At 56.4% G+C, this 21,318-nt stretch overlaps 3 protein-coding genes across 5 annotated transcripts in view; 2 read left to right on the forward strand and 1 right to left on the reverse strand.

The window, feature by feature from the left end:
- Window positions 1-2,933: 2,933 nt before the first annotated feature.
- ROGDI (rogdi atypical leucine zipper) lies at window positions 2,934-8,853 on the forward strand. Its single transcript, XM_032144606.2, has 11 exons — window positions 2,934-3,329; window positions 3,403-3,474; window positions 4,272-4,354; window positions 4,535-4,589; window positions 5,271-5,351; window positions 6,069-6,164; window positions 7,179-7,277; window positions 7,661-7,774; window positions 7,857-7,906; window positions 8,004-8,130; window positions 8,344-8,853. The coding sequence occupies exons 1-11, from the start codon at window positions 3,285-3,287 to the stop codon at window positions 8,383-8,385; spliced, it is 864 nt and encodes a 287-aa protein (XP_032000497.1). The 5' UTR covers window positions 2,934-3,284; the 3' UTR covers window positions 8,386-8,853.
- A 116-nt stretch (window positions 8,854-8,969) lies between these two features.
- Window positions 8,970-9,883, reverse strand: SMIM22 (small integral membrane protein 22). 2 transcript variants are annotated; one of them, XM_032144608.2, is made up of 3 exons: window positions 9,665-9,883; window positions 9,490-9,575; window positions 8,970-9,333 (listed from the first exon to the last, which is right to left on the reverse strand). In XM_032144608.2, exons 1-3 carry the CDS (start codon window positions 9,786-9,788, stop codon window positions 9,292-9,294), a joined length of 252 nt encoding a protein of 83 aa, XP_032000499.1. In that variant the 5' UTR covers window positions 9,789-9,883; the 3' UTR covers window positions 8,970-9,291. The 2 variants fall into 2 exon arrangements, with proteins under 2 accessions (XP_032000499.1, XP_032000498.1); XM_032144607.2 differs by having other exon boundaries at window positions 9,475-9,575.
- A 5,288-nt stretch (window positions 9,884-15,171) lies between these two features.
- Window positions 15,172-21,318, forward strand: part of SEPTIN12 (septin 12) — a 10,802-nt gene continuing 4,655 nt past the window's right edge. Inside the window, exons 1-7 of one of the 2 annotated variants that reach the window (XM_032144604.2) lie at window positions 15,172-15,317; window positions 15,939-16,126; window positions 17,494-17,619; window positions 17,711-17,792; window positions 19,388-19,525; window positions 19,695-19,812; window positions 19,903-19,998. In XM_032144604.2, coding sequence (XP_032000495.1) covers window positions 15,961-16,126; window positions 17,494-17,619; window positions 17,711-17,792; window positions 19,388-19,525; window positions 19,695-19,812; window positions 19,903-19,998 — 726 coding nt within the window. In that variant the 5' untranslated portion in view covers window positions 15,172-15,317; window positions 15,939-15,960. Of the gene's footprint in view, window positions 15,318-15,339; window positions 15,691-15,938; window positions 16,127-17,493; window positions 17,620-17,710; window positions 17,793-19,387; window positions 19,526-19,694; window positions 19,813-19,902; window positions 19,999-21,318 lie in introns of those variants that run through there. The other variant, XM_058433909.1, reaches the window with a different exon arrangement.

The following is a 21,318-nucleotide window of genomic DNA, read 5'->3' on the forward strand; positions in this document are numbered from 1 at the left end:
AAAAAAAAAAAAAAAAGAAGGGGTTTCACCATGGTCACCAGGCTGGTCTTGATCTCCTGATCTCGTGATCCACCCACCTTGGCCTCCCAAAGTGCTGGGATTACAGGCATGAGCCACCGCGCCTGGCCCTAATTTTTGTATTTTTAGTAGAGATGGGGTTTCAACTTTTTGGCCTGGCTGGTCTCGAACTCCTAACCTCAGGTGATCCACCCACCTCGGCCTTACAGGCATGAGCCGCAGTGCCCAGCCAATGCTGAATGTTTTATATCCCATAGTACATTTCATTCTCATAAGATCCCCCGGGTACTGTTCCTTCTCCCAGAGCAAGAAGCACAGTGGCTGAGGCCCAGAGAAACAGAGGTGCTTCGTGCAAGGTCAAAACAGGATTCCTACCCAGACAGCCTGGGCTGCAGCACTGCCTGCTAGCCACATCCAACACTGCCTCCAGGAATCAGGTCTAGGTCTTGAAGGCAGCTCTGGGGCCAGAGACTGAGCCATCTCTTTGTTTTCCAGGTGTACAAAAGAGCCAAGGCGCTGGACCAGTCCGACAACGATATGTCTGCCGTGTACCGAGCCTACATACACTAAGCTGTCGACACCCCGCCCCCACCCCTCCAATACCCCCTCTGACCCCCTCTTCCTCACTTGGGGTCGGGGGCCTGGGACTTCATTCTGGACCAGCCCGCCTATCTCCATTTCCTTTTATACAGACTTTGAGACTTGCCATGAGCACAGCACACAGCAGCACCCTTCCCCTGAGGCCATTGGGGAGGGGACGAGTGTCAGCAGGATTGGCGTGTGGGAAAGCTCTTGAGCTGGGCACTGGCCCCTGGACGAGGTGGCTATGTGTTCACACACACACACACACACACACACACACGGTGGCTATGTGTACACACACACACACACACACACGCTCGCCCCAGGATAGAAGCTGCCCAGAAACTGCTGCCTGGCTTTTTTTCCTCCGAGCTTGTCTTATCTCAAACCCCTTCCAGTCAAGGAATTAGAATCAGCAACGAGAGTTGGAAGCCTTCCCACAGCTTCCCCCAGAGCGAAGAGGCTGTAGTCATGTCCACATCCCCCACTGGATTCCCTACGAGGAGTGGCCTTGGGCCAAGATGAGCCAGTACAGACTCCAGACAGAGGGTCCCTTGGGGCTCTCCAACCTCAGGTGATGAGCTGAGAAAGATGTTCACGTCTAAGCGTCCAGTGTGCACCCAGCGCTCCATAGACGCCTTTGTGAACTGAAAAGAGACTGGCAGAGTCCCGAGAAGATGGGGCGCTGGCTTTCCAGGGAGTGCAGCAAGCAGCCGGCCTGCAGGTGAGCATGGAGGCCCGGCCCTCACCGCCTCGAAGCCACGCCCCAGACGCCACTGCCACAGCGGGCGCTCGCTCCTCCCTAGGCTGTTTTAGTATTTGGATTTGCATTCCAGCCCTCGGGAGGGGGTCCTCAGGGCCACTAGTGATGAGCCAAGAGGAGTGGGGGTTGGGGGCGCTCCTTCCTGTTTCCGTTAGGCCACAGACTCTTCACCTGGCTCTGAAGAGCCGCTCTGACCTCGGTCCCCTCCCGGTGGTCCTACCTTCTCCAGCCTGCCCTGCCAAGTCCCCTGCATGCCCACCGCTCTCCATCCTCCCTCCTTTCCGTCTTCCTCCCGTGGAGACAGTATTTCTTTCTGTCTGTCCCTTCTTTGGCCCAGACCCAGCCTGACCAACGATGAGCATTTCTTAGGCTCAGCTCTTGATACGGAAACGAGTGTCTTCACTCCAGCCAGCATCATGGTCTTCGGTGCTTCCCGGGCCCGGGGTCTGTCGGGAGGGAAGAGAACTGGGCCTGACCTACCTGAACTGACTGGCCCTCCGAGGTGGGTCTGGGACATCCTAGAGGCCCTACATTTCTCCTTGGATAGGGGACCGGGGGGGCTTGGGATGTTGCAAAAAAAAAAAGTCACCCAAGGGATGTCAGTTTTTTTAAAATCCCTCTGCGTGGGTTGGATTTTCCAAAATCATAATTTGCAGAAGGAAGGCCAGCATTTATGATGCAATATGTAATTATGTATAAGATGGCCACACTAGGGCGGGGTCCTTCCCCCCTCACAGCTTTGGCCCCTTTCACAGATTAGAAACTGGGTTAGAGGACTGCAGAAGACGAGTGGGGAGAGGGCAGGGAAGATGCCTGTCGGGTTTTTAGCACAGTTCATTTCACTGGGATTTTGAAGCATTTCTGTCTGAACACAAAGCCTGTTCTAGTCCTGGCGGGACACACTGGGGGTGGGGGCGGGGGAAGATGCGGTAATGAAACCGGTTAGTCAATGTTGTCTTAATATTGTTGACAATTCTGTAAAGTTCCTTTTCATGAATATTTCTGTTTAAGCTATTTCACCTTTCTTTTGAAATCCTTCCCTTTTAAGGAGAAAATGTGACACTTGTGAAAAAGCTTGTAAGAAAGCCCCTCCCTTTTTTTCTTTAAACCTTTAAATGACAAATCTAGGTAATTAAGGTTGTGAATTTTTATTTTTGCTTTGTTTTTAATGAACATTTGTCTTTCAGAATAGGATTGTGTGATAATGTTTAAATGGCAAAAACAAAACATGATTTTGTGCAATTAACAAAGCTACTGCAAGAAAAATAAAACATTTCTTGGTAACACAGCTGTGCCGCAGGAGTCCTGCTTCCCTCGCCCTCGGCGAGATGGGTGGGAGGAGAGGGCAGCGGCGGGGCCGGGGTGGGTTTTCGGGACCTCAGCGTCCGGGGGCAGACGGACCTGCGAGTCGCGGCGAGGTTAGCTGCAGGGTCGGAACCGCGAGCAACGGAGCCAAGCGGGCCAATAGGGAGGAGGAGCGGGCACAGACTGTCCTGGCGGCCAATGAGTGAGCGCGAGTGGAGCAGAGCGCCCTCTCATATCCTGGGGGCGACACGGGAGCTCCGCCCCCGAGCGGGCGCCCCAGGCTGGTGCCGGCCGCGTCCCTGGCCAGCCGGAGCAAGCCTGACTCGCGCAGACGCCGGCCGCGTCCCTGGCCAGCCGGAGCGAGCCTTACTCCCTCAGCCGCCAGTCTCGTTCCAGGGCACCCTCAGGTTTCGGGAGCCGAGGCGGGCCGACAAGCGCCGGCCAGTCGCGAGCACGGAGTCGGCCTGGGGGCGGGGTGGTGCCCGCTCAGTCAATCAGGGGTGGGGGCGGAGCCAGACGCCGGCGGAGGACGCGAGGACTGGAGGACCGAGGACAGGAAGATTGGTGGACTGGAGCAGCGGCCGGTGGGGAGGGCGCTCGGCGGCGGCCTGCGGCCATGGCCACCGTGATGGCAGCAACGGCGGCGGAGCGGGTGGTGCTGGTGAGGCGCGCGGGCCAGCGGGCGGGCCGGCGGGGCGGCGGGGCCGGGTGTGACCGCCGGGTCTGTCCCGCAGGAGGAGGAGTTCCGCTGGCTGCTGCACGACGAGGTGCACGCTGTGCTGAAACAGCTGCAGGACATCCTCAAGGTAACGACCCGCGCCCTGCCCCGCCGGGCGTGGCGACCCTCCCTCCTCATTTCCCTGGCTCCACCTGGGGCCCCGCGGCTGCGTCTTGAGCGCCTACAGCGTTCGGCCGCCGCTGCTTTCAGGCAGGGCCCCGCCTCCGCGAACTCGAGCCGACCTCATTATATAAGTACCTGTGTGCCGGCAGGGGCGAGTCCCGACGAGGGTGCTAGCAAGGGCTTGAGTCCCGCCCGGCTTCGGGTCGGGGAAGGCCGCCTTGGGAGCAGCGGCATCCAATCTGGAAGCCTAAGAATTCTTCTTCTGCCCGGCAGTGTGACCTCAGCCAAGTCACTGAACCTCCCTGGGCCTCCATTTTCTCATTGGCAAAAGGGAGATAACAGTACCCGCTTCGCGAGGCTGGGGTGTAGATAAATGAGCCAGGCAGTTCACAGAAGTAAGCGGCGCAGTGCTTGCTGTGGCCTAGGACCGCGGGTTACCATGACTAGTGCCTTGTTCGCTGACTCTGCCCCTTGCCCCTTTCCCCCTCAACCAAGCTGGGAGGCTGCCCCTGTCTGTTCTGTATTCCCCGAGGCGGGCACACAGGAGGGTGTTCAGGGACTGTGGGATAAGCAGAGATCGGGCTCGCGGTTAGGTGCCTTGGGGGCTTGGGCAGGGTCTTCCCACCGCAGCTGAACCCAGGTGAGGCCAGGCCACGTTGTTCCTTCCCCCCGCTGACTTGGAGGGAGGGGGGCCTCTGGAAGGAGCACTGGGTTGGGCCTGAGTGGGCACCACCAGCTCCCCTCCTTCCCTCTGTCCCACAGGAAGCCTCTCTGCGCTTCACTCTGCCGGGCTCCAGCACTGAGGGGCCCGTCAAGCAAGAGAACTTCATCCTAGGCAGCTGTGGGTGAGCCTGGGCTGGGCGGAAACTGGGGAAATGGGTACCTTGGGGGTAGGAGGCATGGCCATAGCCCTGTCCTGCAGACCAGCTGGGTGTGCGATGGGACAGGAGGGGCAGCCCGCCGGGAGGGAGGGCTGGGTGGTGGGGGGGTGACCACAGGCACCGCTCTGACGCCACATATTACAGCACAGACCAGGTGAAAGGTGTGCTGACTCTGCAGGGGGATGCCCTCAGCCAGGCGGTGAGTGCCCCGGCCCTGTCCCCTCCCATCCTGCCAGTGGGGAAGAGCATGGGAGCTCCCGCTTTCTCTCTGTACAAGCCCTTCGACTCTGGGCGGGACCCTTGATCTCTCTAGCCTCAGTTTTCTCCTTTGGAAAATGGCAGCAACCCCCACACCTCCTCCCGGGATCGGTGTGCAGATTCAGTAAGAGGTGCAGGAGAGGGGTTCTTTGCACACGGCCTGGCTTGGCGTCTGGACCAGTGAAACATGGGCATTGGCAGATTAGGCTGGCCACACATCACAGTTGAATCAGCCAATGCCTGAGCTCCAGTCTGCACCCCACTCTGTGCCAGGCACCAAGGCATGGAGGGAGGCCCCCCTCCTGGGCTCCATCTGTTGGCCTTTGTAGATGCTAGATGCACCCCGTTTGCACAGAGCCTCAGAAAGGCTGCCTTCCCTCTTCCCCTTCCTTCACCTCTTTCCATTTCACTTCTTTGTGGCTCTTCTTGGGCCTGGTTTCCTGTTTCCTGACCTCCCTGTTCACCCCCCAAATGGTCAAGGCATTGGAAGACTCTCTGCCCTACACAGCGGCCAAGGCCTGAGCCACAACACACCCCGTTTCTGCCCTGAGTTTAAGGGCTCAGAGTGGCTGTGGCAGGAGGCGCCCCCCCTTGCCCGGCTCACCCCACTCTTGCCTGTCAGGACGTGAACCTGAAGATGCCCCGGAACAACCAGCTGCTGCACTTCGCCTTCCGGGAGGACAAGCAGTGGAAGCTGCAGCAGGTGACCCTGCCCCTCCTGGCTAGTGCTCAGCCACAAGGACAGGCGGCAGCAGGCCCTCCGCGGGGCCTCCCTGGAGAGGGACTAGCCCTGGGGATCTGTGGCCACAGCAAGCCTGGGAGGGTGTTTCCTAGCAGCAAAGCTGGGGGCAGGCGTTCCCTGAAGCCCTGGAGCCTGCGCCACGTGGGGAGGTAGAGAACCTGGCCTGAGAGCCCCGAGGACCACGTCGGGGCTGTGGAGTCCCCACAGCAGCTGCATGAGATGGTTCAGGAGAGCTCTCTGAAAAGTCACTCGCTTGCCCAGAGCCTCCAGGGACTTGCTATGGCTCTGGGATGAGGCCCATGTTCTCTGGCAGCTCCTGTACCACTGGGCCCCGGCCTCCTCCCCTGCCCGCTCCACCCCGACTGTCTCCATCTCAGCGCCCTTGCCCCTGCCATGTCACCTTGTTTGCTTCCCTCCGCAACTCGCACAGACTCTTGTCTTGGGCATTACTGTCTGTCCATCCCTTAGAAAGGAGGAGGCAGTCAGCTCGGGCAGAGACCAGGCCTGCCCCAGGTGATGCCAGGCGCCCATCACCTGGCGCGGACCTGGCCCTCTGAGGCACAGGGATGACAGTGTGGAGAGTGGAATGACCTGGGGCAGGCAGGCAGGCAGCACCCACCCTCCCCTCCTGGCCGCATGGAAGCTGGCGTGACTCTTCTGGACGACCCCTGCTTCCAGATCCAGGATGCCAGAAACCATGTGAGCCAAGCCATTTACCTGCTTACCAGCCGGGACCAGAGCTACCAATTCAAGACGGGCGCTGAGGTCCTCAAGGTGAGCTGCCCCCAGGCCTGACTCCTGGGCCTAGTCCCACGTCCTTGATCTGGAATCACACCTGGATTCCAATCCCAAGGCCTCCACTTTGAGCTGTGCAACCTCTAAGCACTTACCTGCCGACTCCGCGTCTCCATTTTCTACCTGTGGGGTCGGGGGCAAGCTGGAGTGACTATTGACCATGATAATTCAGGTCACGGGGCCCCCAGTAAGCACTCGGCACACACTGCTGCCGGCAGCAGCAGTGAAAGCCTTCACATTAACCGCGTGGCACGGGTGAAGAGCTGACCTGGGTACCTGACCTCATGCTTGAGTTCTGCTCCTGACTCGCTGTGTGTCCTCTAGTGGTTCACTTGCTCTCTCTAGACCTCTGTTTCCTCACACTTAGAACCAGACAGACTAAGATCCCTTCGAGAACTGTAACCACCCTAGGGTGCTGCAGCCCCTGTACCCCCAGTCAGCTCTTACGTGTTTCCTGGGAGCCACATCACCCTGGTATTCATGGCCACAGCTGAATGGCATGAAAGCTGGGGCTCTGAGGAGTCTGCCAGGGCTCTGCTCCACGGCAAAGGGAAGGAATAGGCTCCAGGTGGTCCCACCATCCACCAGCCGTGACCCTGGCCTACCCCCCTGAAAACCTCAACCCAGCCATCCATCGCCTCCTCCACGAAGCCCTCTCTGACCCTTTGCAGCCAACCTTTGTTGCCTGTACCCCTGTCCACGAAGCCTGTGCCCCTGGGACTGACCTCCCAAGACCTTCCACTCCCCATTGATCCAGCACCTGGGATCCCTGTGCAGTGAATCAGCTCCATCCTGATTGACATTAGTGCTGACGTTCTGCCCTCCCCCACACCCAGCTGGAGCCCAACTACCTGTCTTTAACAGGCCCCTGCTGCTGAGTTTCGGGCCCTGGGAACGGTAGCCACTGGGCGGGAGTGGGAGCTACCATATCTGTTGTTCCTTGATGCATGGGGACACGGGAGGAAGCAGAGCCAACCCCGTCTCTCCCTGCAGCTGATGGACGCAGTGATGCTGCAGCTGACCAGAGCCCGAAACCGGCTCACCACCCCCGCCACCCTCACCCTCCCCGAGATCGCCGCCAGCGGCCTGACGGTGAGTGCCACTGCCAGCCCCTGCTCCAGGAGAGCGGCCCCCACAGCGGGGCCCAGCTTGCCCTCAGGATAGACATGGAGGGGTGCCACCCCCAGACTATAGTTGGAATATTCTGTCTAGGCAGATTTCTGGGATGGGTTCCTTGGCTTCTGTCCTATGCCCCCAAAATACGTTAACCCTGTTTTGGGTTAGTGGTTCCCAAACCTGAGAGCACGGGAAGATACTTGGGGCACCTGGGAAAAGTGTGGAAGCCCCCGTTGATGAGAAGAGCATCTCTGGGTGGGGCTGGGGTCCCCTGCAGACTCCATGAGTGACTGCAGAGCCCCGCTCCATCCAGCCTGGGTTGGGGGCTGCAAGGGCCTCATCCCACCTGCCTCCCGCAGCGGATGTTCGCGCCCGCCCTGCCCTCCGACCTGCTGGTCAACGTCTACATCAACCTCAACAAGCTCTGCCTCACAGTGTACCAGCTGCACGCCCTGCAGCCCAACTCCACCAAGGTGAGGAGGGACCCCTGCCCGGCCCACTGCCCCCATGCACACACTCTGCAAGGTCTGACGGGTCTGCTGCTGTTCTCCCTAGAACTTCCGCCCAGCCGGAGGCGCGGTGCTGCATAGCCCTGGGGCCATGTTGTAAGTAGGCAGGGGAGGGGGGTTCAGGCACGCCCACCCCATCCCTCCGCACCTGGAGGGCCGGGCCCCTCCTCAGGAACCCTCTCACCACCCACAGCGAGTGGGGCTCTCAGCGCCTGGAGGTGAGCCATGTGCACAAAGTGGAGTGCGTGATCCCCTGGCTCAATGACGCCCTGGTCTACTTCACTGTCTCCCTGCAGCTCTGCCAGCAGCTCAAGGACAAGGTGGGGCCCGGGCCGAGCACCTTCATTAGGGGAAGGGCTTCTAAGCATTCTTGCCACACCCTCAGAGCGCCCCAACCTTGGGGTCTGGTGTACCCCACAGCACTGCTAGGCAGCAATGCCCTGTCCTGACATATTGTCCTTGGGCGACCTTGACATCTCCCCTGGGCCACCCCATCCCCCTCCAGCCACTCACCACACCCTCTCCCCTTGCAGATCTCCGTGTTCTCCAGCTACTGGAGCTACAGACCCTTCTGATCACAGCACCCAGGAGCTTGTCTCCAGGAAGGCGGCCCCTGTCCCCTACTCATACCCACCACAGAGCACCAGCCAGTGCCAACGCCAGGCTGCTATTTATCTCCCTGTCCCACCCCCTCTCCCACCTAACACATTTGCACTGCCGGGAACGGACACTGGAAGTGCCAGGAGGAAGGGAGGCTGGTCTGGTGGGGTAGTGGGGAGGTCAGGGAGGCGGGGCCGAGGGTGTCCCACATTCCCAACACCGCCCTTCTGGTCACCATGGAAATCTTTGGACTCAGGACAGGGCCAGGCCCAGGGCTCTCCTTCCTCTCCCTTTCACTGTCCCCTCCCCCTGGAGGGCGTGGGGTGGGGGGATGGTCAGGAACACCGCAGACAGAGCCACCTTAGGAGTCAGTGTAGTGCTGGTGACTGTGTTCCATAGCCCCAACCCAGGGCTGTCTAAGAAATAAAGATCATGAGACTCCGCCTGGAGACCCTGTCTGTCTGTCTGAGTGGGGACCCAGGCAGGGGTTCCCTGGTAGTCAGTGGCCATGAGCTTCAGGAGCCAGCCGTCTCCCCTATTCCCGGAGCCTGGCTTCCCCACTCCCTGCACCATGCCAGGGCTGGGCACAGAACCTACTGTCGAGAGGGGACCCTTGGGCTGCCAAGAAGCCCATGGGGTGGCGACAAGACCTCTACCTGGAACTTCAGGCCGTTGAGTCTGAGACCAGCTCCCCTCCCAGTTAGGTGACCCAGGATGACCTGGCACAGTCATGCTGACTGAAGGCTTGGAGAGGCCAGGTGGGCACCTGAGTGGGGCGGCGAGTCCCATGTCGCCCACCCAGACGGGGACTGGAAGACACTGCAGACTCAGGCTCTGGGCAGACAAGGCTTTGTTACTGCCACTGGGCAGGACACACAGGGTCAGGGTTCCAGGGCCAAGTTATCCACTCCCTTGGGTCTTTCCTGCACGAGAAGCACAGCGGGACCGAGCAGGTTCGCTCATTGTTCCCTAGGGGGATGAGCACCCTTCCCACCACTCCCCTCACCTCCCTCCTCCACCCCCAGTACAGTTCCGTGCAGGTCCTGGAGGCCAGCAGGGCTCACCTTCCAGGGGCTCACCTTCCTGGGGCTTTCCCTCCGGGGTCCGGGGGAGCTGCAGCAGCAGCAGTGGGCGACGACCAGCAGCAGCAGCAGCAGCACGGTGCCTGGGGACAGGACAGGTGTCCAGGTGTGGCCCCAACCTGGAGCCCAGGGCAGGGGGCTGGGGGGACCCGGAGGCCACAGCCACACTTACCCATGAAGGTGAGGAAGACGATGAAGGCAACAGTGTCCCATGTGGACTGGAAAAACTGGTGGCTCTTCAGTCTCCCCAGGACTTCCTGAACCGTGGCCTCCAGCTCCTCTGTGGACACAGCCATCTTGGCGTGCACAGTGCCGCCTGCCCTGGCCCCCCAGAGGCTGCATCAGAACCCTGGGCTCAGCTCAGCAGGGACCTCATCCAGGCTTCCCACAGGCCAGCCTCTGCCCGCTCCTGGCCCAGCGCCAGCTTCCCTGCCCCCTCCCACTCCACTTCTCCCTTGGCCCCAGGCCCAGCCTCTCTCCTTGCCCAGCCCTGTGGTCCCTACCCTGACAACCTTCTCCCCAACCACTGTCATCTCCCCTCTCTCCCCCTGGCAGCCCAGCCCCCAGGCCCCCACGCCCCCACCTACCTCCTAGAAGCCTCCGATTCCCCCAGCCAGGCAGGTCCTGGGGAGCACAGGCTGCTTCCTGCTTCCGGCTCCACACTACCTGAGGCCTTGGCAACCAGCCCCGCCCTTCCCAGGGCCAGCAGAGGCCACCAAGCCCAGGGGAGAGGGCCCAGGCCCAGCAGGTGCGCTCCCTGGCTCGCCACTGCTGGAGGCCCAGGGAGGCAGACACTGGCCTGTGGCTTCTTCACTCCTAGGACTTCTTTCCTCAGTATCCCAGATATGCAGCTGGGAACACCTGTGTGCTTGGCCACTGCTGACTTCGTGAATGAGAGAGACGGGAGGGAGGGGGAAGGGGGAGAAAACCTGCCTGCATCCCACAACCCTTGAGCAGCTAGGACAGGTGTGCCTGCATCATACAGTTGTCCTTGGAATCCTCAAGGATTGGTTCCAGGACCTCCGTGTGTACCAAAATCAACAGATGCTAAAGTCTCCGATATAAAATGAGGCAGTATCTGCATATAACGTATGCATATACTCTATACTTGAAATCATCTCTGGATTACTTGTAATAAATACAATGGCCTGGCATGGTGGCTCACACCTGTAATCCCACCACTTTGGAAGGCCAAGGTGGACAGAACACTTAAGGTCAGGAGCTTGAGACCGTCCTGGCCAACGTGGTGAAACCCCATCTCTACTAAAAATACAAAAATTGGGCCGGGTGCGGTGGCTCACGCCTGTAATCCCAGCACTTTGGGAGGCAGAGGCGGGTCACCTGAGGCCAGGAGTTTGAGACCAGCCTGACCAACATGGAGAAACCATGTCTGTACTAAAAATACAAAATTAGCTGGGCGTGGTGGCACATTTCTGTAATCCCAGCTATTAGGGAGGCTGAGGCAGGAGAATCGCTTGAACCTGAGAGGCAGAAGTTGCGGTGAGCCGAGATCATGCCATTGCACACCAGCCTGGGCAACAAGAGCGAAACTCCGTCTCAAAAAAAAAAGAGATAAATAAAAATACAAAAATTGGTCGGGTACGGTGGCACACTCCTGTAATCCCAGCTATTCGGGAGGCCGAGGCAGGAGAATTGCTTGAACCCAGGTGGCAGAGGCTGCAGTGAGCCAAGATGGCACCACTGCACTCTAGCCTGGGTGACAGAGCAAGACTATCTCAAAAAAAATTATATATATATATTTATTTATTTAATATAAGGTATGCTAGGTAAATAATTGTTACATTATATAGGGAATAGTAAGCAAAAAAATCTGTACATGTCCAATACAGATGTGATTTTTTTTCCAAATATTTTGTCTGTAGTTGGCTGAATCCACAGATGTGGAACCTGTGGATACCGAAGGCCAGCTGTACTAGGGGTCTTCACCGTCCTTATTTTCTCTATTTTGTACTTGAAAATATCAGCTAATGTGAGGCTCTGCATCTAGCACTGTGCTGTGTCACCTGGTTTATTCCTCATAGCAATCCTAAAGTGGGTATTAGTGCTTTTTCCATTTTACAGATGAGGAAACAGAGGCCTGGAGAAGTGAAGCCATTAGCCTGTCACACACCTAATGTATCCATTTCCCAATGCTTCCATAACATTACCACAAACTTAGTGGCTTCAAACAACACAGATTTATTGCCCTACGGTTCTGAAGGTCAGAGTCTAAAATGGGTCGGCCAGGCTGTGTTCATCTTGAAGGTTCTAGGGCAGAGTCCATCTTTTGCCTTGTCCAGCTTCTACAGGCTGGTGGCATTCCTGGGCCTGTGGTCTCCCATCCCTCCACCCTCTGCTTCCAGGCTCACATCCTCCTCTGACTCTAATCCTCCCTTTTTTTTTTTTTTTTTTTTTTTTGAGACATAGTTTCGCTCTTTTTGCCCAGGCTGGAGTGCAGAAGTACCATCTCGGCTCACTGCAACCTCCACCCCCGGGATTCGAGCAATTCTCCTGCCTCAGCCTCCTGAGTAGCTGGGATTACAGGCATCTGCCACCACACTCAGCTAACTTTCGTATTTTAGTAGAGACTGGGTTTCACCATGTTGGCCAGGCTGGTCTCAAACTCCTGACCTCAGGTGATTCACCCACCTCGACCTCCCAAAGTGCTAGGATTACAGGTGTGAGCCACCATGCCTGGCCTTTTTTTTTTCTGAGACAGAGTCTTGCTGTCACCCAGGCTAGCAGGCTGGAGTGCAATGGCACGATGTTGGCTCACTGGAACCTCCGCTTCCTAGGTTCAAGAGATTCTCCTGCCTCAGCCTCCCGAATCACTGGGCTTACAAGCATGCACCACCACACCTGGCTAATTTTTGTGTTTTTGGTAGAGACGAGGTTTCACCATGTTGGTCAGGCTGGTCTTGAAATCCTGAGCTCCGGCAATCCGCCCCCCTCGGCCTTCCAAAGTGCTGGGATTACAGGGTTGAGCCACCACACCTAGCCGGTTGCTCATATTGTGAATGTACTAAATGCCACTGAATTTTTTTTTTTTTTTTTTTTTTGAGACGGAGTTTCACTCTTATTGCCCAGGCTGGAGTACAATGGCACAATCTTGGCTCACTGCAACCTCCGCCTTCCTGTTTCAAGCGATTCTCCTGCCTCAGCCTCCCGAGTAGGTGGGATTACAGGCGCCCGCCAACATGCCCAGCTAATTTTTGTATTTTTAATAGAGACGGGATCTCGCCATGTTTCGCAGTCTGGTCTCAAACTTCTGACCTCAAGTGATGCGCCCACCTCGGCCTTCCAAAGCGCTGGGATTACAGGTGTGAGCCACTGCACCTGACATACTTCTATTTATTTTCTTTTTTTTTTTTTTTTGAGATGGAGTCTCACTCTGTCGCCCAGGCTGGAGTGCAGTGGCGCCATCTCGGCTCACAGCCACGCTCATCTGTTTACCTATTGTCTGTGGCTACTTTCTCACTGCAATGAAAAGTTGCATAGTAGTTGCAACAGAGAACTTAGGACCGGCAAAGCCTAAAATAGGGACCATCTGGCCCTTTACAGAAAACACTTGCCAGGCTGAGTGTGGTGGCACTTTGGGAGGCTGAGGCAGCTGGACCCCTTGAGCCCAGGAGTTCAAGACAACCCTGGGCAACATAGGGAGACCTCATCTCTACAAAAAGTAAACAGTTTAGCCCAGCATGGCCTACATACCTGAAGTCCCAGCTACTAGGGAGGCTGGGGCAGGAGGATCATTTGAACCCAGGAAGTCGAGGCTGCAGTGAACTGTCATTGTGCCTCTGCACTCCAACCTGGGTGACAAAGTGAGATCCTGTCCCAAAAAAGAAAAAAAAAAGAAAGAAAAGGAGAAAAAAAAGAATAAAGAAAGAGAAAACACTTGCCAATACCAAGGACACAGGAATGCCTAAGCCTTGTGAAGTCAGGTACCAGGAAACAGGTAAGAAATAATTAACTGTGTGAGATGGACTTGGTATAAGAAACAGCTTATCAGGCTGGGCATGGTGGTTCACGTCTATAATCCCAGCATTTAGGGAGGCTGAGGTGACAGGATCACTTGAACCCAGGAGTTTGAGACCAGCCTGGGCAACACAGTGAGACCTTGTCTCAAAAAAATTTTAAAAATGGCTGGGCGCAGGGGCTAACGCCTGTAATCCCAGCACTTTGGGAGGCCGAGGAGGGCAGATCACGAGATCAGGAGATCGAGACCATCCTGGCTAACACGGTGAAACCCTGTCTCTACTAAAAATACAAAAAAATTAGCCGAGCGTGGTGGCGGGCGCCTGTACTCCCAGCTACTGGGGAGGCTGAGGCAGGAGAATGGCGTGAACCTGGGAGGCAGAGCTTGCAGCGAGCCGAGATCGTGCCGCAGCACCCCAGCCTGGGTGACAGAGCGAGACTCCGTCTCAAAAAAAAAAAAAGAAAAAGAAAAAGAAAATAGGCCGGGCGCGGTGGCTCACGCTTGTAATCCCAGCACTTTGGGAGGCCGAGGCGGGCGGATCACGAGGTCAGGAGATCGAGACCACGGTGAAACCCCGTCTCTAGTAAAAATACAAAAAAATTAGCCGGGCGTGGTGGCGGGCGCCTGTAGTCCCAGCTACTCAGAGAGGCTGAGGCAGGAGAATGGCGTGAACCCGGGAGGCGGAGCTTGCAGTGAGCCGAGATGGCGCCACTGCACTCCAGCCTGGGCGACAGAGCGAGACTCCGTCTCAAAAAAAAAAAAAAAAAAAAAAAAAGAAAAAGAAAATAAAAAAAGGAAAAAAGAAAAAAAAGGCCAGGCATGGTGGCTCATGCCTGTAATCCCAGCACTTTGGGACGCCAAGGTTGGTGGATCACTTGAGGTCAGAAGCTCATGACCCGCCTGACCAACATGGTGAAACCCCTTCTCTACTAAAAATATAAAATTAGCGTGGTGGTGCATGCCTGTGATCCATCTTCTTGGGAGGCTGAGGCAGGAGAATTGCTTGAACCCAGGAGGCGGAGGTTGCAGTGAGCCAAGATCGCGCCACTGCATTCCAGCAAGGGCAACAGAGCGAGGCTGTCTCAAAAACAAACAATAAAAAAAGAAACAGCTTATCAGAGAGACAATAAGGGAAGGGTGAGGACCACGGTCTGGAAAGCACATGGCCCATTTAAAGAGGGCATCTCAAGTCAGGGTGATAATCTCTTAAGATACAGTGGAAATCTAGATGTTTCTGTAAACAAGAAAAAGGCAGTAGAGGGTGAGCACACAGACTCAGAGCCAGTAATTCCCAGCTCTGCCACCTCCTCACTTGACCCTCTCTTATCTATCAACTGGGGGTGGTAACAGCACTTACTTCACAGGGCTTGATTATTAAACAAGTTAACATCTTTGGGCTCCTAGAACGATGCCATGTGCAGAGTCAGGACTGGGTAAATATTTGCTAGAGCAATCTCTGAATGTTTTTGACGCTGCAACTTAAAACACACAGCGCCAATCATGGACACGGATGTCCCGCTAGCTGGCTGTGGGGCCTGGGTTTGCCCACCCCAGCAGAGTGGTTGAGGGTGTGAGCTTAGAGGTGGAAGCCCAGCTGATGTGGGGGCCTCGGGCCCCTGGTTCTACGTGGGGATCGTTGTATTATTAGGCTGGGGTCGTTCTGAGGATTGGAAGGGTAAGAGCTCCTGCTCCTGCTGCAGAGAAGCCCCCAGGTGGGGGTCACAGCAAGTGCGGGTGGAGCTCAGATTCTTCGGTTAACTGTCACCCTCTCCCCTCCCCCGTCACACACACCAGGCCCTGCCAGGACAAGGCAGCTCCTGGAAGCTCTACCAGGACCCACGTCCACCAGGTGCCACAGCAGGCTGCTTCTCTCTCTCTCTCTGCCCCCCGTGGACTCTTTGCACTGCTCCCTCCCAGCTGTCTTCCCTGCCTGGCCTTGGTCTCTCTCTCTCTGTGTCTCCGTCACTTTCATGCCTGTGCCATCTCTCTCGCTCTCAGTCTCTATCAACTCTGCTCTGTGTCCGCCTGGGGAAAGTGGGGGCACCTCCTCCTGAGCCCCCTGCCTAAGTTCCCTGCTGGGACGGGAGCCACTTCACCCCACACACACTCCCTGAAGCCCCTCCAGGACTCCAGCCTGGCTGCAAACACCCATGCTGGACTTTGCCTGGCCCTCCAGGCTCTGCTGGGGGAAGCGACCTGAGAGGTCCCTGCCTGGGCTGTAGGTGGGGACAGGGCAGACCCCTGGGCAGGGAAGCCTCTCTGGATGGGGGTTGAGGCACCCTGGAGAAACGGATCCCCACAGGCACCCTCGCCACACCCTGGGACTGCGGGCACTTAGGGTACACCAAAGGCATGAAGTGTGGAGGGGTCTGGCCAACAGCCAAGCTCAAATAGGGGTTCAGATATGAGAGGTCAATGTGGGCTCCTCTGAGCCCCAGTGACCCCCTTCTCCCCACCCACCTGGTGACAGGCATCTCGAACCCTCGGCCCCCATGGACCCCCTGAGGCGCTCCCCCTCTCCCTGCCTGTCCTCGAGGCCCTCCAGCCCCAGCGCCCCACCCTGCGAGATGCTTGGTCCTGTGGGCATTGAGGCTGTGCTGGACCAGCTGAAGATCAAGGCTATGAAGACGGGGTTTGAGTTCAACATCATGGTGGTGGGTGAGTGAGAGGTAGGGCCCACGGCAGGACAGACCCACGGTGCTATGCATGCCTGGGCATGTGGCCTCACCTTTGGCAGCCTGTCGCCCCTCCCCGTCTGTTAAGTGGGCCTGATAATAGCACCTCACGGGGATGCTGTCATTGAATATTTGAGAAATGCTGAGTCATTAAAAGACAAAAATCTGCCTGGAGCGGTGGCTCACACCTATAATCCAGGGTTTTGGGAGGCTGAGGCGGGTAGATCACTTGAGCTCAGGAGTTCGAGACTAGCAAAACCTCATGTCTACAAAAAGTACAAAAATGAGGCCGGGCGTGGTGGCTCAACCCTGTAATTCCAGCACTTTGGAAGGCCAAGGCGAGAGGATCACTTGAGGTCAGGAGTTCGAGACCAGCCTGGCCAACATGGTGAAATCCCGTCTCTACTAAAAATACAAAAATTTGCCAGGTGTGGTGGTGGGTGCCTGTACTTAGGAGCTACTTAGGAAGCTAAGGCAGGAGAATTGCTTGAACCTGGGAGGCAGATTTTGTAGTGAGCTGAGATTGCGCCACTGTACTCCCGCCTGGGTGACAGAGCAAGACTGAAGCAGAAGGATCCCTCGAGGCCAGGAGTTCATGACCAGCCTAGGCAACACAGCAAGACCCCATCTCTACAAAAAAATTTTAAAAATCAGCCAGGCATGGTGACATGCACCTGAATCCTACTTAGGGTGCTGAGGTGGGAGGATTGTTTGAACCTGAGGGCGGAGGTTGCAGTGAGCTGCGATCACTCGAGCCTGGGTCACAGATTGAGACCCTGTCTTAAAAATAAAAAAACACTGCAAGGCCGGGCGTGGTGGCTCACGCCTGTAATCCCAGCACTTTGGGAGGCCGAGATGGGCGGATCATGAGGTTGGGAGATCAAGACCATGCTGGCTAACACGGTGAAACCCCGTCTCTACTAAAAATATAAAAAAATTAGCCGGGCGTGGTGGCGGACACCTGTTGTCCCAGCTACTTGGGAGGCTGAGGCAGGAGAATGGCGTGAATCTGGGAGGCAGAGCTTGCAGTGAGCCAAGATCCCACCACCACGCTCTAGCCTGGGCAACAGAGCGAGACTGGGTCTCAAAAAGAAAAAAAAAAAAAAAGTGCAAAAATTAGCTGGGTGTGGTGGCGTGTGCCTGCAGTCCCAGCTACTCGGGAGGCTGAGGTGCGAGAATCACTAGAGTCTGGGAAGGTCAAGGCTGCAGTGAACTGGGATTGCATCACTGCACTCCAGCCTGGGTGACAGAGTGAGACCCTGTCTCCAAAAATAAAATAGAAAAGTAGAGTTAGAGAAAAACTGCCTAAAATGCTCACCCTAACTGCTGTCATCCGGTTGCCACTCCCAGGGCAAAGCGGGCTGGGCAAGTCCACGATGGTGAACACGCTGTTCAAGTCCAAAGTGTGGAAGTCAAACCCACCGGGCTTGGGGGTGCCCACACCCCAGACGCTGCAGCTGCATTCAGTGACCCATGGTGAGTGAGCCCCTGCCCACATCTCACCCCATCCTACCCCACCCCATCCCACGCGGGTCCAATCTCTCCCGACTCTGCTCTCCCTCCACAGTCATAGAGGAGAAGGGTGTGAAGCTGAAGCTGACGGTGACGGACACGCCCGGCTTCGGGGACCAGATCAACAATGACAACTGGTAGGTTCTCTCTCTTTTTTTTTCTTTTTTTTTTTAGGCAGAGTTTCACTCTTGTCACCCAGGCTGGAGTGCAATGGCATGATCTCGGCTCACTGCAACCTCCGCCTCCCAGGTTCAGGTGATTCTCCTGCCTCAGCCTCCTGAAGTAGCTGGGATTACAGGCGCCCGCCACCACGCCCAGCTAATTTTTTTTGTATTTTTAGTTGAGATGGGGTTTCACCATGTTGGCCAGGCTGGTCTGGAACTCCTGACCTCAGGTGATCCACCGGCCTCGGTCTCCCAAAGTGCTGGGATTACAGGCGTGAGCCACTGTGCCCAGTGACAAGTGGTGGGTTCTCGAAGGTGGGGGCCAAGCCATGGTTGTCCCTGCCCCTCCCCCTTCAACCTTTGGGAAACAGCCCAGACCTGGAACAGGCAGGCTGTGTGATCTTTTCTTTTTTTCGAGACAGAATCTCGCTCTTGTCGCCCAGGCCAGAGTGCAGTGGCACAATCTCGGCTCACTGCAACCTCCACCTCCCGGGGTTCAAGCAATTCTCCTGCCTCAGCCTCCCAAGTAGCTGGGATTACAGGCATCCGCCAACACGCTCGGCTACTTTTTTTGTGTTTATTTAGTAGAGACAGGGTTTCACCATGTTGGCCAGGCTGGTCTCAAACTCCTGACCTCGGGTGATCCGCCCACCTCAGTCTCCCAAAGTGCTGGGATTACAGGTGTGAGCCACCGCGCCCAGCCCAATTTTTGTATTTTTAGTAGAGACGGGGATTTCCCCATGTTGGCCAGGCTGGTCACGAACTCCTGACCTCAGGTGATCCACTTGCCTCAGCCTCCCAAAACTCTGGGATTACATGCATGAGCCACCGCACTTCGCCCTGGTTTCATTTTAGTTATTTATTTATTTAGAGACAATGTCTCACTGTTTCCCCGGCTGGAGTGCAGGGGCGAGATCATGGCTCACTGCAGCCTTGACCTCCACAAGCTCAAGGACCCTCCTTCCTCAGTCTCCTGAGTAACTGGGACCACAGGCACGTGCCACCCTACCCAGCTAATTTTTGTATTTTTTGTAGAGTTGGCATTTCCCCATGTTGCCCAGGCTAGCCTCGAATTCCTGGGCTCGAGCGATCCTCCTGCTTCCACCTCCCAAAGTGCTGGGATTACAGGCATGAGCCATCGGGCCTAGCCTGACACCTGTTTTTAAAAGGATCTGTTTGGCTACTTACAGCGTTGACAATACCCAAGAGGAAAGGGACTGAAAGAGGAGGAGGGAGACCCCTGCAACCGTCAGGCGCGAGTCCTTGGTGGTTTGGGCCCAGCTGTGGCCCTTTAACGCAGTTAATGCTCACCCCTCCCTTACTTGCAACGTAGGTGCTACTATCGTCTCCATTTTACAGACAGTGAAGCCAAGAATGGCAGGAGGTCTGTCTATGTCTCTCTGATGATGCAGGGAAGTGGGGGAAAGTAACGGGGTGACCCAGAGGTCCCGGACAAACTAGGACGATTTGTTGTCCCAAGGGAGGACCGCCCACAGGGCACAGAGGAGAGGGGTGGGGCTCTCCGGGCACAGCGCAGTTCTGAGGGGAGGGTCCACCTCCCGCCTCAGCTGGGACCCCATCCTGGGCTACATCAACGAGCAATACGAGCGGTACCTTCAGGAGGAGATACTCATCACCCGCCAGCGCCACATCCCAGACACCCGGGTGCACTGCTGCGTGTACTTTGTGCCACCCACTGGGCACTGGTGAGGGGGCTGCACCTGCAAGGCGAGGACCACCTGCATGGGGCAGGGAGGAGGAGAAGGGGTCCCCAACATGGGCTGCTGGCTTCCCCCCCCCCCCCCCGCTGCCCTGCTGCTGTCGTTTATACACTCACCACCACCGCCACCCCCATCACTGCCCTGCCTCTGGCAGCCTGCGGCCCCTGGACATTGAGTTCCTGCAGCGGCTGTGCCGGTCTGTGAATGTGGTGCCCGTGATTGCCCGGGCCGACAGCCTGACCATGGAGGAGCGAGAGGCCTTCAGGCGCAGGGTGATCTGGGTGCTTGGGCAGGGCTGCGGTCAGCGGGGCAGAGGGCAGAGTGGGCAGGGTGGGCTGAGGTCACCTGTGTGGGATCTCCAGATCCAGCAGAACCTGAGGACCCACTGCATCGACATCTACCCCCAGATGTGCTTTGACGAGGACATCAATGACAAAATCCTCAACAGCAAGTTACGGGTGAGAGGCTGTGGGGCGGGAGGTGGGCGAGCTGATTTCCTTCCCACACATCCTTTCCATCCAAAGACTCATGTTTCTCTACATCTCAGGGAAATGTGCGCATATTCCTAGCAGATATGATTCTCCACGAATCCACAAGCTCAAAGTGAGCAAGAAATAACAGCTCACGCTAACAACCCACAGAGTCGGAGAAAATGTCTACGAATCACATACCCAATAAGGGGCTTGTATCCTGAATATATAAAGAGCATTGGGCCGGGCACACTGGCTCACGCCTGTAATCCCAGCAGTTTGGGAGGCCGAGGCAGGCAGATCTCTTGAGGTCAGGAGTTGGAGACCAGCCTGGCCAACATGGTGAAACCTCATCTCTGCCAAAAATGCAAACAATTAGCTGGGTGTGGTGGTGCATGCCTTTAGTCCCAGCTACTCAGGAGGCTGAAGCGGGAGAATTGCTTGAACCTGGGAGGCGGAGGTTGCAGTGAGTGAGCCGAGATCGCGCCATTGCACTCCAGCCTGAGTAAGAAGAGTAAAACTCCATCTCAGAAAAAAAAAATGTGTTGGCCGGGCGCGGTGGCTCAGCCCTGTAATCCCTGCACTTTGGGAGGCCGAGGTGGGTGGATCACCTGAGGTCAGCAGTTCGAGACCAGCCCGGCCAACATGACGAAACCCTGTCTCTACTAAAAATACAAAAAATTAGCCGGGCGTGGTGGTGGGTGCCTGTAAGCCCAGGTACTCAGGAGGCTGAGGCAGGAGAATCGATTGAATCGTGGAGGTGGAGGTTACAGTGAGCCAAGATTATGCCACTGCACCCCAGCCTGGGCAACAAGAGCAAAACTCCAGCTTAAAAAACATGCTGTGGAAGATGTGGAGGAACTGAAACCCTCAGCTAGTGCTGGAGGGAAAGTAAAATGGCTCAGCCGCTTTGGAAAACAGGCTGGTGGTGCCTCAAATGCTTAAACATCCAGTTACTATATGACCCAGCAACTGAACTGCTACGTGTATACCCAAAAGAAACAAAAATGTACATTCACAGAAAAATGTGTACATGAATGTTCATAGCAGCATTATTTATTTTAGCCCCGAAAGTGGAAGCAACCCAAATATGCATCAACAGATGAGTGGGGAAACACAGTGTGGCCTATTCCCTACCATGGACTATCCCTGAACCATGAAAAGGAATGAAGTTCACCCTTTAAAAGTGTACAGTTCAAGGCTGGGCACAGTGGCTCATGCCTGTAATCTCAGCACCTTGGGAGGCTGAGGTGGGCAGATCACTTGCGGCCAGGGGTTCGAGACCAGCCTGGCCAACATGGTGAAACT

This window comes from Hylobates moloch, unplaced genomic scaffold, assembly GCF_009828535.3.
Source record: "Hylobates moloch isolate HMO894 unplaced genomic scaffold, HMol_V3 SCAFFOLD_23, whole genome shotgun sequence".
Lineage (NCBI taxonomy): Eukaryota > Metazoa > Chordata > Mammalia > Primates > Hylobatidae > Hylobates > Hylobates moloch.

What these genes read in the sequence shown, in the direction of transcription:
- ROGDI (XM_032144606.2), top strand. Translation starts at nt 3,285, where the DNA reads ATGGCCACCGTGATGGCAGCAACGGCGGCGGAGCGGGTGGTGCTG. An exon ending in GGGATGCCCTCAGCCAGGCG is followed by an intron (nt 4,590 to 5,270) that starts GTGAGTGCCCCG and finishes CTTGCCTGTCAG; the next exon opens with GACGTGAACCTGAAGATGCC. An exon ending in TCGCCGCCAGCGGCCTGACG is followed by an intron (nt 7,278 to 7,660) that starts GTGAGTGCCACT and finishes TGCCTCCCGCAG; the next exon opens with CGGATGTTCGCGCCCGCCCT.
- SMIM22 (XM_032144607.2), bottom strand. Translation starts at nt 9,788, where the DNA reads ATGGCTGTGTCCACAGAGGAGCTGGAGGCCACGGTTCAGGAAGTCCTG. An exon ending in CGTCTTCCTCACCTTCATGG is followed by an intron (nt 9,576 to 9,664) that starts GTAAGTGTGGCT and finishes TCCTGTCCCCAG; the next exon opens with GCACCGTGCTGCTGCTGCTG. An exon ending in GGAAGGTGAGCCCCTGGAAG is followed by an intron (nt 9,334 to 9,474) that starts GTGAGCCCTGCT and finishes CTTCTCGTGCAG; the next exon opens with GAAAGACCCAAGGGAGTGGA.